Source organism: Puma concolor, chromosome B4 (genome assembly GCF_028749965.1).
Source record: "Puma concolor isolate L17-30 chromosome B4, mPumCon1.1.hap2, whole genome shotgun sequence".
Taxonomy (NCBI): domain Eukaryota; kingdom Metazoa; phylum Chordata; class Mammalia; order Carnivora; family Felidae; genus Puma; species Puma concolor.
In genome coordinates this window covers 7,410,403-7,427,249 of record NC_141673.1, presented here as the reverse complement: position 1 = coordinate 7,427,249, position 16,847 = coordinate 7,410,403, and the positions used below count along the sequence as shown (strand labels likewise).

Below are 16,847 nucleotides of genomic sequence, written 5' to 3'. Positions count from 1 at the left end.
GGGAGACACAGAATCTGAAACAGGCTCCAGGCTCTGAGCTGTCAGCACAGAGCCCAATGCGGGGCTTGAACTCACGAGATCATGACCTGAGCTGAAGTTGGACGCTCAACCGACTGAGCCACCCAGGCGCCCCGAGAACTCCTGAGTTTTAATCCCAGCCCCATTACCAGCTGTGTGATGCTAGGCAAGTTCCTTAACCTCTCTGTGCCTGAGTTTCCACATCCATCTAGTGGCACCAACATCTTAGCGTATCTTTTTTTTTTTTAATTTTTTTTCAACGTTTTTTATTTATTTTTGGGACAGAGGGAAACAGAGCATGAACGGGGGAGGGGCAGAGAGAGAGGGAGACACAGCATCGGAAACAGGCTCCAAGCTCCGAGCCATCAGCCCAGAGCCTGACGCGGGGCTCGAACTCACGGACCGCGAGATCGTGACCTGGCTGAAGTCGGAGGCTTAACCGACTGCGCCACCCAGGCGCCCCATCTTAGCGTATCTTAAAGCGGTATGTGGATTCAAGGCCAGGCAGGCCCAGGACTGGCCCCCGTTGGTGGGCTGATTGCAGGTAACAGGGTGGGAATTATGAGTTGGATGGAGTCAGTAGGACTCGGGGCTACTCTGCTCCTACCCACTTGTTTCAGCTTCTCTGAGGTGAGGAAGGCTTTCGAGGAGATGAGCTTTTGAATTCTCAGCTTTTCACAAAAATAGCCTCCCCGGCAGAGCCCCTGGTTTCCAGCAGACAATCTCTTTGTTGCTCAGCTGCTGGTGGGTGGGTGGGTGGTGCCACGGGCTGCTCATTTCCTGAATGAACAGCTGTGCCCTCTCCTCGTTGTCGAGAATAATCATAACATTACTTCAAGTCTCGGCCCAGCCTCCTTCATTCACGGCTGCCTGGCAGCCAGCCCTGCACGTGTTCGTCAGCCGGCAGGGAGGGGCCTCCGGGAAAAGCTAGATAAGAAGTGAGGGTCAGGCTCAGGCCCGTGGCCCTGGCTTTGGCCTTGTCCACAATGACCAGGCCTTGGGCTCTCACGAGTGGCCTTCCGGGCCCCGACTCCCGGCCTCCAGCGTCAGACTGTACCTCCTGCTTCCCTCACCCCCTCTGGCCGCACCAGCCTCCTTCCTGTTCCTCGGGCGCACCAACGCTCACACCCACCTGGGGACCTTCTGACCAACCATTCCCTCTTCCCACAGTGTCTTCTCTCTAGATTCGGGCGAGCCTGGCTGCTACTTGTCCCTTGGAGCTCTGCTAGAAATATCATTGCCTCAGAGAAGTCCTCTCTGGCCACTCCCCTCCGTTGGCCCGCTGTCTTGTAATCCATAGGCCACCAACAGCCCAAGGCCAAAGCTCTGCCAACTCAGGAGTCATGGGGAGAAGAGCCGACCTGGTCCTTGAATTTCTAGCTCAAGTCCTGACTCTGGTTCGGATGGGCCAGCCAGGGCCAGGGGTCCTGTGGCTCAGGAGAGCAGAGAGGGGATTCTCCACTGGAAAGCAGGGAGGCTGTTCCTTCCAGAAGGGACGGTGGGTGGTGGGCAGGGGAGATTGCAGGCATCCACCCTGGCCCCAGCCCTTCTCTTGGGGCATGAGAACCATGGGCCCAGAGCCTGGGGCTCAGGCCTCTGTTCTGTCACTCTGCTGCTTCTCAGCCGGTGACTCAGTGAAGTCCCCAACTCTCCCGGCCTGCTTCCTCATCCAAATAAACCTCAGAGCTGCTGTGAGCAGCAGGTGAGCTGATGCCTTTGCTTGTACTTTGGAAACTATTATGGTCTTTGGAAGAGAGGAAACCAAGGAAAGCAGAGAAAGGTTTAAGCGGAAAGGTCCCCAGCCTAGTGGTGGAATAGAAACAGAACCCCAGGCCTCAGGTAATGATGCACAACATGTATCACCGTCTCTCAGGGGAATCAGAAACCTAGACTGTCTGAGCCTGATTCTGGAAGGGTGGGGATGTGTGGTGGCCTTGGACAGCGCTGGATTCAAATATCCTTCTAACCAGGTAATGAACACAGTCCATTCCGTCCTGTCTGAGCCTCACGTCCTCGCCAGCAAGACAGGGATGATGATAATAAATGGCTGGCTTTTTGTGAGCCTTGAATGGTAGCAAAGCATGTTGCCTGGCACACGGCCCTCAGTGGGTCTTACGAGCTGTTGCTATTATTTGTATTTTTATGGATTGTTTTCTTTTAACACCCTCCTCTTTTTAATTTTAATAAGACTTCTTTTGAAAAAAAATTTTAACCTTTATTTACTTTTTAGAGAGAGAGAGACAGAGACAGAAAGAGAGACAGAGACAGAGCGTGAGCAGGGGAGGGGCAGAGGGAGAAGGAGACAGAATCCCAAGCAGGCTCCAGGTTCTGAGCTGTCAGCACAGAGCCTGACACGGGGCTCCAACTCACGGACCATGAGATCATGACCTGAGCCGAAGTTGGATGCCCAGGCGCCCCAATAAGACTTCTTTTGAAAGTGCCAGCCTGCCTCGGGAGGACTAAGGATATATACAGGAAAGTCTGCCTTCCTTCTAAGCCAAGGCTGAGGAAAGAGGATGGGAAGGAAGAGAAACCCCTTTGTGGAAGCCTCTTCAGTGGGGCCTGGGGCTTATCTACGTACTGCACTGGCACCACCACCCTCTCAGAAAGGGCCTCTCTTCTCTACTTTACGGAAAGGCTGCGGAGGATCAGAATCAGTAAGTTTTTCCTAAGCGCACACAGCCTGAGGTGCTGGAGTGGAGATTCACACCCAGGGCCTCTCTGAAGTTAAAACTTGGGCCCTGGGAAGGGAGGGGGAGCCTGGGAAGGGAGGGGGAGCAGTACAGCCTGGAGTGTGGGTGTGTGTGTGTATGTGCCTGTAGCAAGCTTACGCTTCCCTTAGGGTCTTCTTCAATTCAATTCAATTCAATTCAATTCAATTCAATTCAAATGTCTTCTACTGGGGGCCAGAGAAACAGATGAGTTCTGTGACTTGCCAATGTTCATGTACCTTATTCACAAAGATTTCGGCCAAGTGAAGGACAGATCTGAGCACAGTGTCAGTGTTAATGGAGGACAGGGGACACTGAGGAACCAGAGGGTAGAGGAAGGTCTGAGAGACCCTGGAAACCTGGTTTATCGCACTCTTGTCTGGAGCATCCTCAGAGAGAGCTCCTCTCTGCTGTGACCTCAGTTCTCCCAGCCTCACCCCCCACGCCACAGCCCCCAGCGCGCGCGCACACACACACACACACACACACACACACACACACACACACAAGCACTCCCACCCACTAGCTCTCTAATTGCCAGGAATGCAGGCTGCCCCAGCTACTCTCCCCCTGCATTCCTCAGCAGCTACTCCCACCTGGCAGGGCAAATTATACCCTGGCCTGGCAATAAAAGCCACTTTCCAAAAAAAGAAGCTTTAGGGCCCTGAGAGACGCAGCTAACTCTCTCGCCCAGCCTGAGCCTGACTCAGGAGGCGGTGTCTGGCCCAGAGGCAACAGGGCCCCATGTCCCTTTAAGCAGGGAGTACAAACTCCCAACCCAGTCCCTCCCTCTCGCTCTTCCTGACGTCAGGAGGAGGGCGTGTGTGAGTGAGTGAGTGAGGGGCTTGAGGTGCTGCATTCTCTCTCTCTCTCTCTCTCTCTCTCTCTCTCTCTCTCTCTCTCTCTCACACACACACACACACACACACACACACACACACAGGCGTACACACAACACATCTTTCAGACCCTCCCCTGCTGGCCAGCTCCAAGCGCCCCGAGAGAGGCAGAGTGCTGAAGGCGGCGGCAGGAGGCAGTGCCTGGACCTCATCTGCCAGGGAGAGGTAAGGGGCTGGTTGGGGGAGGAGGGCACACCAGCTCCAGAAACTGGCTTTGGCAGGGGGAAGCAGGGAGGCACGAGGTGGCGGGCCGGGGAAGGTGGCTACCTCCCCTGAGACTGGCCCAGCCCAGTCCAGTTTACTCCGGGGACGTAGGAGGATGTGTAGATGAGCCCACCCTGTCCTCCCTCCTCCCCTGCCTCCCTCCCTCCTCTTGGCCCCCAAGGGAAGCTGAGGCTGTGTGGTTCCCTGTGAGAGAGTGTGTCTCTGTGTGTGTGTGTCTGGGACTTGTGTCTGGCTCAAGAGGCAGAGAAACAGCAGACACCTGCCAAGCCGCAGCCTCCTGTCTGAGAACCAGGGGAAGAGCCCTGACCGGGGAGATAATCGTGCTCCTGCCAAAATGAGAATGCAGCAGGGAGCATATGGGTCTTTCTCCCTGGAATTTGGGGCTGGGGCTTGGGAGGGACCATCTAGGGCAGGCAGGCAGTTGGACCTGGAGCAGCTGTCTTGTCCTGACTCTATTTCTTCCCAGACGCGATGGGGATAATTGTGTTAATTGGCTTGGAGAGGTGGCTCCATGTAATTATTATCACCTCAGAGCCACCCCCACCCAGAGCTCTCCTCTCCTCTCCTGAGGCCACTCCTCTCCCCTGCTTGCAGGTCCGGCTTTGACCTCCACTCTTGCCAGGGTGCAGTCCCTGGAGAGCTAGGATGATAAGCCAGGGGCTGGCCCCCTCCCCCCCCCCCCCCCACTGTGGGACGCCCCGTCCCTGAGTGGCCTGCCCCCTGCCCCGGCACAGGGAGTCCAGGCAGAGATAAGGGGTGATGCTCGCACCCGCAAGGGAGACAGCAGGTTCCTGCCAAGCTGCCAGCCTGCAGGCTCTTCCCAGGGAGAGGGGAGGGGGACGCTGAGCGAGAGAACAATAATAAATACGGTGTGAACTGCTGCAGCGGCTGGGGCTGGGGGAGGGGAGGAGGAAAGCGTGCCCCGGTGGGGGGTGAGGGGTGGGCAACCTCTCTGAGAGCCTGGCACCATGCCCACCTGGATGTGCTCCAGCAGAGGCCTCTCGATGGGATGGGGCAGTCTCCAGCCCCCTGGAGGGTGGGGAGCCGGCTCCCCCAAACAGACTCCATCCCAGAGGCCTCTGGGCCCTCCAAATTCTGGATGTTTCCTTCACCCAGACTCCCTCCGCCTACCCCCACCGTTTCCTTGAAGTCCTTTCTAACATCTGTTTCCTGTATCTGCCCCCACCCCTCTGGATGTGTCTGCCCCCTACTCCAAAAAAATAGAAGGTCTAAGTAGGAACTGGTTGCACGAGGGCCTGGGAAAGGCCGAAGGACAGTTTGGGCCACAGAGTCCCCTCCCAGGCCTGGCTATGTTCATGGATGCCCACTGGCCGTGGAGGGGCTCAGGAGGGAGGAACAGGGGGGTCTTATACAGCCAGCCCGTGGAAAGGGGACACCCACAGGCTGGTCTGGAGGCAGGTCCCCTAGATTGGCACCAGCAGAGGGCGCTCAGGACTTGGCGGAGCTGGTCCCGTCTACGGGTCACCACCAGCACAGCCAAGTCCCAGAGCCTGGTGGGAAGGGGGCTTGGGACAGTTCAGACCTTCGTCTGTGTGGTGCAGCAGGGTAGGGAGCGGAAAGTAGCAGGGGTGCTTTTCCCCTGCTCCAAAGCCGGTGGAATCGTGGTCACGGGGGTGGGGGCACGGCACGTTGGAAAGCTCTGGGCTTTGGGGTCACACTGATTTGAATTCAGCTACCAGTGTGACTTTGACCAACCCCTTCCTCTGTCTAGGGGGGTTCAGAGTGGGGAAGTGACTCGCTCAGGGTCACACAGCCCGGCAGAGCTGGGATGTGAGCACGGCTCTTGCGCCGTCCATCTTGGCATACTCACCCCCACCGATGCCAAGGAAGCCCAAAGGCCTTCATCAGAACAGCCCCCCAGGGACGCAGGGGCACGTGACAAGGAGAGTTCAAAAGGCCTCGATGAAGCTCGAGTATTGGCTGGGGCAGCCCCTCACCCCCTTACACACACACTGTAGGAGGGGAAAGAATGAGGTTTAATTAGGTCACCTCCAGCTGCTGGAGCAGCTTTGGCACTGATGTATTTTAAGGAATGTCTGGTGGCTGGGGGGAGGGGGTGGCCGGGGAAGTGCTGGCTTCTGGCTCTTGGTCCTGAAGCCGTTTCCTCACCCTCCTGGGCCCACCATGGGCAAGACCCCAACGTTCAGAAAGCCTTCCCATCGCCGTCCTGTGTTCTCTGTCCTTCCCCTTTTTAGCCACTGTACCCTTTCCTCCCCCTGGCTGCTCCTCCATACCAGGGACTTGGGGCTGGGACACTTCTGTCGGGGGAGTTGTTTTTAAGCTTGCCAGAGTTGGCAAGTGATTCACCCAAGGTCATGGTCTGAGTCAGCACAAAGCCAGAAATAGAACCCCAAGCCCTGTCTCCCCAATTCTTCCGCGCCCCTGCTTTTCCTTCTCCAGGAGAGGGCAGGAAATGTCAGGGAGCTCCCCCCACCTCCCAGAGGTCTTTCTATAACGCGCCCCCCAACCTCTCCAGGTGCAGAAGCACAGCTCCTGACCTGCTGTGTGACCCCGCACTTCCCCTCTCTGGGCCTGTTTACTCTTCTAAAGAATGGGGATAATGTAATTATCACGTGGCAGGGGGTCGTGGGGTCTACCTGAGGAAATGGGGCCAAGGACTTGGCACACCACTGGCACGCGGCTAACAATCAGTACATGGTGGCCACGCCTCTTGTCATGTTAGGACTTCCCACGCTGTGTTCTGGTCAATCTGTTCCTCCCACTGGACTGGAGGCCCTCGAAGGGTGGGCCTGTCTCCTCTCGTGTCTGTTGTTCCGATGCCTGGCATTCAGTTTCCTTTCGGTTATACGTGGGTTTTTGACAATCTCAGAGGACAGCTGGACTGACCTTCAGTAGTCATCTGGACCAGTGATGATTCGAGTAGCTGAGGGGAAAAACGAGGCCCAGAGAGGGTTAAGTGCTTGCTCCAGATCACATAGCCCTGGGTGGTTGAGCTAGTTTGCTTTTCCTAATCTGCCCGGAACAAGAGAGATTCTCATGGTCAAGAGAGGACTCTGGTAGCCATTTCCTGCCCCCTTCTTTTTGGGGTACCTGAGACTTGGAGGATCCCCAGCACCAGGATGGCGGTCACCTGCTAACAGGGCTGAGTCACTGTCACACGGCCCATGGCCCATGGCCCCACGGCCCCATGACACCGTATCAGGGCCTCACCTCAGGTTACCTCTGAACAGCCCTGATGTTTGGCCTTTACCTCCCCTGGTCCTTCTGTCTGCAGAATTGCTGGGGTTTGGCCTTCATGCAGGGAAATGAAGACAAGCTTGGCCGGGAGGATCAGAGCCAAAACGCGCGCACAGGGAGATGCCCTCTCACAGGTGGACCGTTGACACAGCAGCTCCTCAGCTCCTCCCACCAGCGAGACAGGTGCTGCTATTAGCCCCATCTGGCAGAGGAGGAAACTGAGGCTCGGAGAGAGAGAGGGTCACTGCAGACCCAGGGTTCCAACCCAGGCCGTCCGGGTCCTGACCTGCCCTCTGAATGTCCGTCGGCTCATCGTGAAGGGCATTGTTTCCATAAGAGATGCTCCCAGACATACCGAGTCCCTTGGGGGCTGGGCTTTAACTCTGTATCGAAACGAATGTTCTACAAACACATCTGTTTCTTTGCTTTTGGAGTTTATCTTCCCCTTTAGTTTCTCAGGGAAAGTTCTTCTGGTAAAACTCCAGCCGCGTTTTGGCTGAACCAGGAACAGAATTTAAGCTCACAGGAAGAAAACTGTTCGCCTTCAGACAAACCTGGGCTCTGTCACTTCCCTGCTGTGTGACCTTGGGCAAGTCACTTAGAGCCTCTCTAAGCCTCAGTTTCCTCATCTGTAAAATAGAAACAATTGTAATTCCAACCTTTCAGGGCAACTGGGAGATTTTGAAATGGAAAGCAGCCTCCTCAAAGACTTTCGCATGGTGTGCAGCACTCAAGACGATAAAAGCTGGGCCTTTGCCTGCCCCTTTCTGCCTCCTTTCTTCTGGAGGCACTGCACTGGAGGGTCTGCACTGGAGGCATACCCTTCTTTCCTTCTCCCTGGTCTGGCCCAGAGAGGGGAAGGCTGTCCAAGGTCGCACAGCCCCTCAGTAGCAATGCAGGGCCTGAACCCAGGATTCCTGACTTCCCACTGCAGGGCTCCAGAGCCAGACTACCTTGGTTCAAGTCCTGGCTCAGACATTAATTGCTGTGTGGCCTTGAGTGGGTGACTTAGTCTCTCTGAGCCTCAGTTTCTTCATCTGCAAAACATAGTAGTGATCGCAGCCGCCTTAACGGGCAGCTGCAGGAATTTAAGAAAAAGGAGAAGCAAGGCAGGCACCTGGTGGGTGGGCAATTCTCTGGGGAAGCGGGGAAGAGGAGAGTGAGGGTGGGCTTGGCTCAGCTCGGCTGGGTCTCTCCTTCTACCCACTCCTCCTTCGTCCTAAGCCCATTTGAGCACCTCTGTCCGGGAGGAGCAAGCTCTTACCCGGCACCTACCCAGTTCTTCCCGCATCCCATCCCATCTCAGCCTCATGGTGTCCTCTGGAGGAGGCCTTCTTGTTTTCCAGAAGAGGAAGGAGGTGAGGGGAGACCGCAGAGCAGTGCTCTCTGCACTGTGGAGGCTGCCCGGTCACCACCCCCCAGCCCTAACTCCTGCTCTAAGGCCAACTGTGGCCAACTGGGGTGGGATGGGGTTCAAGGGTCAGGGAGCAGTCCCTGCCAGGCCTACAGAGCTGGAGGGCAGGAGCACCTGTCATTGCTCTTATTCCAACCACTTCTCTCCTGCTGCCTGGTCCATTATGGGGAACCCATTCTGGGGAGGGCCAGGAAGGGGGGGCTGCTGTCAACCCTAACCCTGAGTCATCAATGCATCTTTCCTGCTTCCCTGAAAGAGGCTTTGGGTTAGGAGGCCTGGCTGGCTGGCGGGAGCAGGGCCCAGCTCAGCTGTGTCTCCCTGGAAACCACTGTGGGCTGCCTGTGCCCCTCCCCCCCAAGACCTCCCAGCACCGGCTGTCACCGCCAAGCACAATACCAGCCCTGGGAAAACTGTGCAGTGGGTAGGCCCGCCCTGCGTCCTGGAGAGAAGGAAGCAGAACTTCTGTCCACCTGCCCTCCGTGCCCACATCGCGGGGGAGGGAGGCACCCTGGAGTGAGCTGTAGGGCCCGATGCCTCTTGCTTTCCCGGCGGTGGCATCTTGGGTAGATTTGCTGCCTGCTTTCCTTTTTGATAACAGCTTAATTGCAATATAATTCACATACCATATAATTCAACTGTTTAAGGTAGACAAGTCAGTGGTTTTTAGTATACTCAGAGTTGTGCAACAATGCCACAGTGGGTTTGAAGACATTTTCATCACCCTAGAAAGAAACTTGGCACCCATTAAAATTTACTCCCCCTTGGGGCACCGGGGTGACTCAGTCGGTTAAGTGTCTGACTTTGGATTTCAGCTCAGGTCATGATCCCATGGGTTCATGAGATCAAGCCCCGAGTCAGGCTCCAGGCTCACAGGATGAAACCTGCTTAGGATTCTCTCTCTCTCTCTCTCTCTCTCTCTCTCTCTCTGTGCCCCTCCCTCGCTCACACACACACACACACACACACACACACACACACACACACACGCTCTCTCTCAAAATAGATAAACATGAGAAAAAAAAGAATTTACTCCCCTTTATCCCTTCCCCCCCCAGGCCTGGCAACCACTAATGTGCTCTCTGTCTCTGTGGATCTGTCAGTTCTGGACATTTCACGTGGATGGAATCACGCAATGTGGCCTTTTGTGACTGGCTTCTTCCACGTAGCGTAATGGTTTCCAGTCTCGTCCGTGTTGGAGCGGGAATTGGCATTTCATTCCTTTTCATGGCTGAGTAATATTCCAATCTATGGCTATACTACATCGTGTTTCTCCATACATCTGTTGATGGACTTTTGGGTTGTTTCCACTTTGGGCCTATTATAAAAAATGCTGCTGTGAACATTCCTGTATACGTTTCTGCGTGATTGCTTTTCTTCTAAAAATGGAATAAGGGGCACCTGGGTGGTGCAGTCAGTTGGGCGTCTGACTTCGGCTCAGGTTGTGATCTCTTGCAGTTCGTGGGTTTGGGCCCTGCGACAGGCTCTGTGCTGACAGCTGGGAGCCTGGAGCCTGCTTCAGATTCTGTGTCTCCCTCTCTCTCCCTGCTCCTCTCCCGCTCATGCTCTGTCTCTCTCTCAAAAACAAATACATTAAAAAGAAATTAAAAATGGGAATAAAAATGCCACACCTGGCCCTGCCTCCTGGAGCAGGCTCAGGAAGAAAAAGCCCACCTCAGCTTGAGCGGTCGTGAGGAGGTATGAGGGGCCTGAGAGGCGGTGGCTGCTCCCCTGCAGCTCTCCTGGCCGGAGGGGGATGGGGGCTGCTGGGCAGGAGGAGCATCTCCACCCCTAGGGACGGCAGAGACAGCTCATTATCCTGACCCAGAAAAATCCCGCTTGCTGTGTGACCTTGAACGGCGGCCAGGAGACCTGCCCCGCTGTTGGGTGATGTGAGTCCTCAGTCCTCCCAGAGCCCTGCCATGCCATGTTTTGGGGCTCCTTGGACTCTGGACTCCTAAGGAGCCTTAAACTCTTCCCTGGAAATTCTAGGCTGGGGTGGGGTGCAAGATGGAGGCCAGAAATAGGCTTGAGGCTCAGGGATTTACCTCTGGCACCAGGGCCTTTGGGTGAGGGGGTGAGGTAGTGAAGAACAGGGGTGAGGAAGTAGAGAACCTCGCTATCCTCCCTCCTACATGACTGTGGACTGTGAGCACTTCTTTATATCCTCAGGCTTAGCCACGCCTGGCCATAGCCTGTGAGGGAGTGTGGTGGTGTTTATCAGATCCATTATACAGATGAGTTAACTGAGGCCAGTGGAAGTGCTACCCGAGGTCAGCAGCTAGTACACGGTGGGGCTGGGGTGCTCGTGCTCTCCTGGTCTGGGTGTCCTGCCTGGCCCCAGGCCCCCAGGCTGCCTGCCGCAGGCATGGCCAACAGCCTGGTTCAGTCCACTGAGCTATCCTTCCCAGGGTTCCACAGCAGTGTCTCTTGGGGCCTAAGACTTCCCAACCCCTGGGGAGAGGGAATGTGTTCTCTTTCCCAATAGAGGAAAATAGAGGATGCATTCTTTCAAGGTCATCCAGGCACTGAGCAGGTGATGAGGGAATTTCTACTGATCAGCACTGATGACAGCAATTTATTGGGCATCTCTGAGATGCCAGACGCTGTCACACACACTAAATTGTGGACTTCGCAGCAACCTTGCATGGTGAGTATCTTCAACATCATTTTGGAGCAGAGGAAAGTGGGGCTAAGGAAAAATCACCAGCATTCCCAAGAGCTTACCACTCTTGGTGTTCAAAGCAGGTGGAGAGTCATGAAATCCACACGGCAACCTTCTCCATGAAGTAAGAACCAGCACTATCCCCATTTTACAGAGCAGGAAACTGAGTCAAAGGTTAAGAGTGTTGACAAAGGCTGCACAGCCAGTTAGGTATAGGAGGAGGGATTCAAGCCCATCTGGGTCAGAGCCTGCGTTCCCACCCACCATGATGGAACTGTTGGAGTCACGAAGTTACAGCGACAAAGCTGAGATTCAAACCCAGGTCTGTGGATTTGAAGCTGCTGACGCTTGTGCGAAACTATGTTCCAGACCATCACTGGTCACCTTACCCATCCCACCTCCCGGACCCCTAGAGTGAGAGAATTAAGCTTCAAGCTGGAAGGACTTTGAGGTTAGCCTTAGCTTGCACCATCCATCGTGACCAAATACCACAGCCTGGGGGCTTAAACAGCAGACATTTACTCCTCACAGTTCTGGAGCTGGAAGCCCAGGATCAGGGCACAGCACGGTCTCCTTCTGGTGCGAGCCATTTTCCTGTTTTGTAGACCTCCCCCTTCCGGCAGTGTTCGTCACCTGGCAAAGAGGAAGCAAGCTTTCTGAGTCTCTTCTTCCAAGGGCATTAATCCCATCACGGGGCCCCACCCTTGTGACCTCACCGATACCTCATTACCTCCCAAAGGCCCCATCTCCAAATACCATCACATTGGGGGTTAGGACTTCAGCATATGAATTTTAGGGGAAACAATTCAGCTCATAGCAAGGTTAGATGACTGTTTTGTCTTCCTGGTGATGACCCTAAGTCAGGGTCCTGAAGTCACTGTGTGAGGATTCACAAGCGGGCCCAGAGCTCCAGACTTGTGCCCGGTGTCTAGAATCTGCTCATCCTGGACCACACTCACCTGTACCTCTCTCTCCCCATTCCAGACGGAGCCTGTGGCTGGTGCGGCTGCCGAGCAGGGCCAGGCCGGGCCCTGCCCGCAAGGACGCCCGAGTTCTTCACCGGCCCCTGAGCCTGGGAGCCCACCAGGCTCTCTTGCTGGATCCGCCATGACTTCAGAGCCCACGTCACCCCCAGTAGTGCCCCCACTCCACTCTCCCAAGTCTCCTGTCTGGCCCACCTTCCCTTTCCACCGGGAGGGCAGCAGGGTCTGGGAGCGGGGAGGTGTCTCATCTCGGGACCTGCCCAGTCCTCTGCCCACCAAACGGACCAGGACATACTCAGCGTGAGTACCTGCCCCTCGCCCAGGCTCCAGTGATCTTTCCCCAGGACAAGTCCCCAGCCCCATTCTTTTCTGACCCCTGTTGTCCTCACTCAAGTCCAGGGGAGCTGTGTATGAACCTTCCAGTAACTACTGTGTTCATTCATTCATTCACTCCACTAAGATTTATTGAGCACCTGACCAGGGGATCCAGTGGTGATTAAGACAGTCTTTGCCCATTAACTGCCTATAATCCAGAAGTAATTTCTCTACCATTCACCTCCACCCTGCAGGGTAGGGGGAGAGGACCCAGCTTCAGACATCGGGGAAGGTGAGGTCCTAGTGGGTTTGGAAGATGTATTAGGTGAAGGAAGTTGGGTGTTCCACATACGTGCATCAACCTGGACAGAAATGGAAGCAGGCGATTGACCTTTGGTGAGGGGTGGGCAGTCTAGACAGTGACCAGCCTTGAGCCTCTGGGGTAGATCACTGGATGGGATCACAGGGGGGGAGGGGGTTTGTGGAAGTTGCAAAGGAAACTGACTTGCCTTGGCCAAAGAAGAGAGTATTTTATATTTCATTTCATTTCATTTCATTTTTGAGAGAGAGCGAGTGAGCAGGGAAGGGGCAGAGAGAGAGAATCCCAAGCAGACTCTGCACCATCAGCACAGAGCCAGACCCAGGGCTCAAACCCACAAACCATGAGATCATGACCTGAGCCGAAATCAAGAGTCAGACGCCCAAGCAACTGAGCCACCCAGCCGCCTCTGGTTTTTTTGTTTGTTTGTTTTGTTTTTTCTAATAAGCTCCGTGCCCAATGTGGGGCTTGAACTCATGATCCCAAGATCAAGAGTAGCATGCTTCACTGATTGAGCCAGCCAGGCATCCCTAAAGGAGAGGTTTTTGATGGCAGGCACTAATTGTCCCCTATGTCCAACCCAAGGCCAGGCACAGAGCAGATGCTTAATAAATGATGAATGGATGAGTGACAAGTATGTGAATAGGATACAGCTGCCTCAAAAAGTAGTGAGCTCCCCGTTTCAGGAGGCATTCAAGTTTAGGCTAGATATTCTTCACTCAGAAGTCTTATGACAGGGGGTGCCTGGGTGGCTCAATTGGTTAAGCGTCCAACTCTTGACTCTGGCTCAGCTCGTGATCTCATGGTTTGTGAGTCGAGCCCTGCACTGGGCTCTGAGCTGATAACTTGGAGACTGCTTGGGATTCTCTCTCTCTCCCTCTCCCCTGCTGATGGTGCGTGTGCATGCAAGTTCTCTCTCTCTCTCTCAAAATAAATAAATAAATAAAAATAAAAAGAAATCTTACAACAGGAGCCTATGTAAGCCCAAACAATCTCAGGAGGCGAGAGTGCTGTGTAGAGAGTGGGGGGTGTGGGGGGGCACTCCCTGGGAGTCAGGAGACCCTCTTGTTGTGCACCCTGGGAAAGCCAGTTCCCCTCTCTGGGCCTCAGTCTCCTTACTGTCCAATGGGACCACGAGAGGGCCGAGCTAGCATAACTGCGCAGCTTCTGACCTGGGGAGGCTTTTCCACAGCCCTGAGACGGGCTCTGCAGGCAGGGCCTGGGAGGGCTGTGGGCATCCGGGGGTGGGGGTGGAGTCCCCAGACCGTAGCTCTAATCCCCCTGCTCTATCCTCAGGACAGCCCGTGCTTCGGCTGGCCCAGTGTTCAAGGGTGTCTGTAAGCAGTTCTCACGCTCACAGGGCCATGGCTTCATCACACCCGAGAATGGATCCGAGGACATCTTTGTGCACGTATCTGAGTGAGTCCCTTTGGTGTCCCTATTCTTGGCTGGGTCCCTGCTGCAGGTTCCTGGCAGTGCCTCAAGAAATGCCTCCCCAGGCTTCTCCCCTGGCTGCCTGAAATCTGGGGTCCTGGCATCTTTCTCCTGCAGCAGGGGCTGCGGGTGCATGGGAGGAGGAGGAGGAGGAGGAGGAGGAGGAGGGCTAGGCTGGAGCAAGGACCCTCACCACCCTCCCCCCCCCCCCCCCCCCAACCACTGGCTGAGCCCTGGGATCCCGTTTCAGCATCTTGAAAACTAAGAGGGCTGGGCTGGCCCCTGGGTTTTTCAGCCTGAAGGGCAGAGACATAGGAGAGGCGGTCTAGGCCCGGCCCCCGGCCCTGATGCCCGGCAGAACCTGGAGAGGACACTGAGCTTCTCCAGGCCTCCGGACCTCCTGTGCTTTTCACATCTCAATCCTCAAACAGCAGGGGAGGGACTGCTTAGGGTTCCCACTATATGGATTCGGATCCGAGAGCTCAAACTCTGGGATGGGAGGGGAGGCTGCCCCCAGCCCGTCTGGGAAGGGGACCCACTGCTGAGCTGACGCTCCTCTCCTGCCCACCAGCATCGAGGGAGAGTACGTGCCAGTGGAAGGCGACGAAGTGACCTACAAGATGTGCCCCATCCCGCCCAAGAATCAGAAGTTCCAGGCTGTGGAGGTGGTGCTCACACAATTGGCCCCACACACTCCCCACGAGACGTGGTCTGGCCAGGTCGTGGGCTCCTAGGCTGGGGGGCTCACGGGTCAGCTGCTGGGCGGGTGGGGAGCCACACTGGGTAGACGGGCAGCCTCGGGCTCCGGGCCCTGCTGCACCGGCTGACCCAGCTCCCTGGGCGGCCTCAGTGTACACGTCAGTCTGTCTGTGCTTGTGGCCGTGAGCGTGTGCCTCCATCCACCCCCGTGACCAGTGACTGTTGTGTGAGCTGGACCGAAGGGGAGGCCACCAGACCTGCCTTCTGTTTGTCCGCTCTCTCCTCCCCCTCCCTGCCACATCCGCACAGGACGCCCTCGCCCTTCTGTCCACTGAGCCTCTGAAGGCCTGCGTCAGGCCTGGGAGGCAGGGGCACCAGTGGGCCCACCGTACCAGCTTGTTCCCCTTGCCTCTGCCCCAGGCCTGGCCCCGGGACCAGACTCTGCTTGTACTTAAACCGCCCACCCTGGGCTGGGGTCTCCCACTGTGGCCTGTACCCCTTCCCTCAGAAGCCAGGCCAGCGAGAGCTCTGGGGGAGCCTCTCAGCCTCTGGCAGGGCAAGAGGCAAACGTTGGAGGCAGACAGAGCCCTCCTCACCGCCACGGCCCAGCCTTCCTTCCACCTGCTCTCTCCTCTTGGCATACTGGAGAAGTAGGCAAGAAGGAGCTGAGCGTGGAACGTAGTTTTTGGGGTCCTGGTTTTGCCGGCCACAGTCCCTCCTCCCTAGCCTGATAACAGCTCTATGAACTCGGGTAAGGCCATGTCCCCTCCCCGGGACTGCGCTGAGCCATGCTGCCTCCGCCCTCCGAGACGCAGATCTGGGGAGGGGTGGGGGCGCATCGCCCCCAGTTTGGATGGAGCCATCCCCTTTGCCCTGACCCACAGGCTCTGCTGATACTCCGCCCATGCTGAGATCCACTGGCTGCTGAGGACCCAGTGATGCAGACGCATGTCCCCTCAGGCAGGGCCAGGCATGGGCACCTACAGGATGGCCCTCAGCCTGTGACACCACCAGCCCTGCAACCCTTTGCTGGCCTCTTCCTGCAGCTATAGTAGGTGGCTACTGCGCCCCAACAGGCCAGTGGCTGAGGTGTGATCCCGATCTCTCGAGTCCCTTAAGGGGTGTGTGTGTGTGTGTGTGTGTGTGTTCACTCTTGGGTGGGGGGCTGGTCTGGCCTGGGAGGCCAGGACAGAGCAGCTTTGCCTCCATCCTACCACCACCACCCCCCCCCACCCTCCTTTCCATAAAACACATCATTTGATGGGAAAAGAAATGGGGGTCAAGGAAGTCTTGCCAGGGACAGTGACCCTTAGGAGACTGGGTCTGTGAATAAAATGGGCTCAAATGCCCAGAATGAGGAGGTGTCTGTTTAGAAGGATCCCCAGCCTTGTGGGAGCCCTGAGGCTCCAAGGTAGAGATCAGCTGGGGTAGACTCCCCCTCCCCTGTTCTCAGTCCCTGCAAGGCTAGGGGGCCAGAACTGCTGAGATATGCTGGATGGCCCCTGCAAACTGAGAATGGCCCAGCCTGACACCCCACTATGAGCTGCAGCTACTCCAGCAAGGCCTAGGGCTTGCCCTGGAGGAACAAGGACTTCCTGGCTTCCTTGGTGGAAGGTTTATTGGTGCCCTCCCCACCCCTCCCTTAAGGCACTTGCTGGGAGACAGGATGTGGTGACATCAGCCCAGGGCTGCCTGGCGGGGAGGGAAGGGCAGAGGGGCAGGAGGGCTCCTCCAGACCCACAGCCCTGCATCGTCCAAGTCAGAGATCCCCCTGAGACCCACAGCCTCCCGGACTCCCCCTCCCCCACCTCCTAACACTGGCAATAAACCCTCAACTGTGACTCAGCCTGGCCCAGAGCTGCCTGTCTGTCTGGGTCCCTGGGGAGGAGCCTGGGGAGGGTACCCCAAACCAACCCTTGTTCAGGGCTTCAATGGCCTATTCCCCTCAA

General features: G+C 56.3%; 1 protein-coding gene across 1 annotated transcript; it reads left to right on the top strand.

Annotated features, from left to right (window-relative positions):
• Positions 1-3,513: 3,513 nt before the first annotated feature.
• On the top strand, positions 3,514-16,743 carry CSDC2 (cold shock domain containing C2). The gene is made up of 4 exons (XM_086712161.1): positions 3,514-3,793; positions 12,133-12,431; positions 14,062-14,184; positions 14,771-16,743. The coding sequence occupies exons 2-4, from the start codon at positions 12,256-12,258 to the stop codon at positions 14,931-14,933; spliced, it is 462 nt and encodes a 153-aa protein (XP_086568287.1). The 5' UTR covers positions 3,514-3,793; positions 12,133-12,255; the 3' UTR covers positions 14,934-16,743.
• Positions 16,744-16,847: the final 104 nt, after the last annotated feature.

Coding starts and splice junctions, on each gene's coding strand:
- CSDC2 (XM_086712161.1), top strand. CDS start 12,256: ATGACTTCAGAGCCCACGTCACCCCCAGTAGTGCCCCCACTCCACTCT. Junction 12,432..14,061: donor CGGACCAGGACATACTCAGC/GTGAGTACCTGC, acceptor CTCTATCCTCAG/GACAGCCCGTGCTTCGGCTG. Junction 14,185..14,770: donor ATCTTTGTGCACGTATCTGA/GTGAGTCCCTTT, acceptor CCTGCCCACCAG/CATCGAGGGAGAGTACGTGC.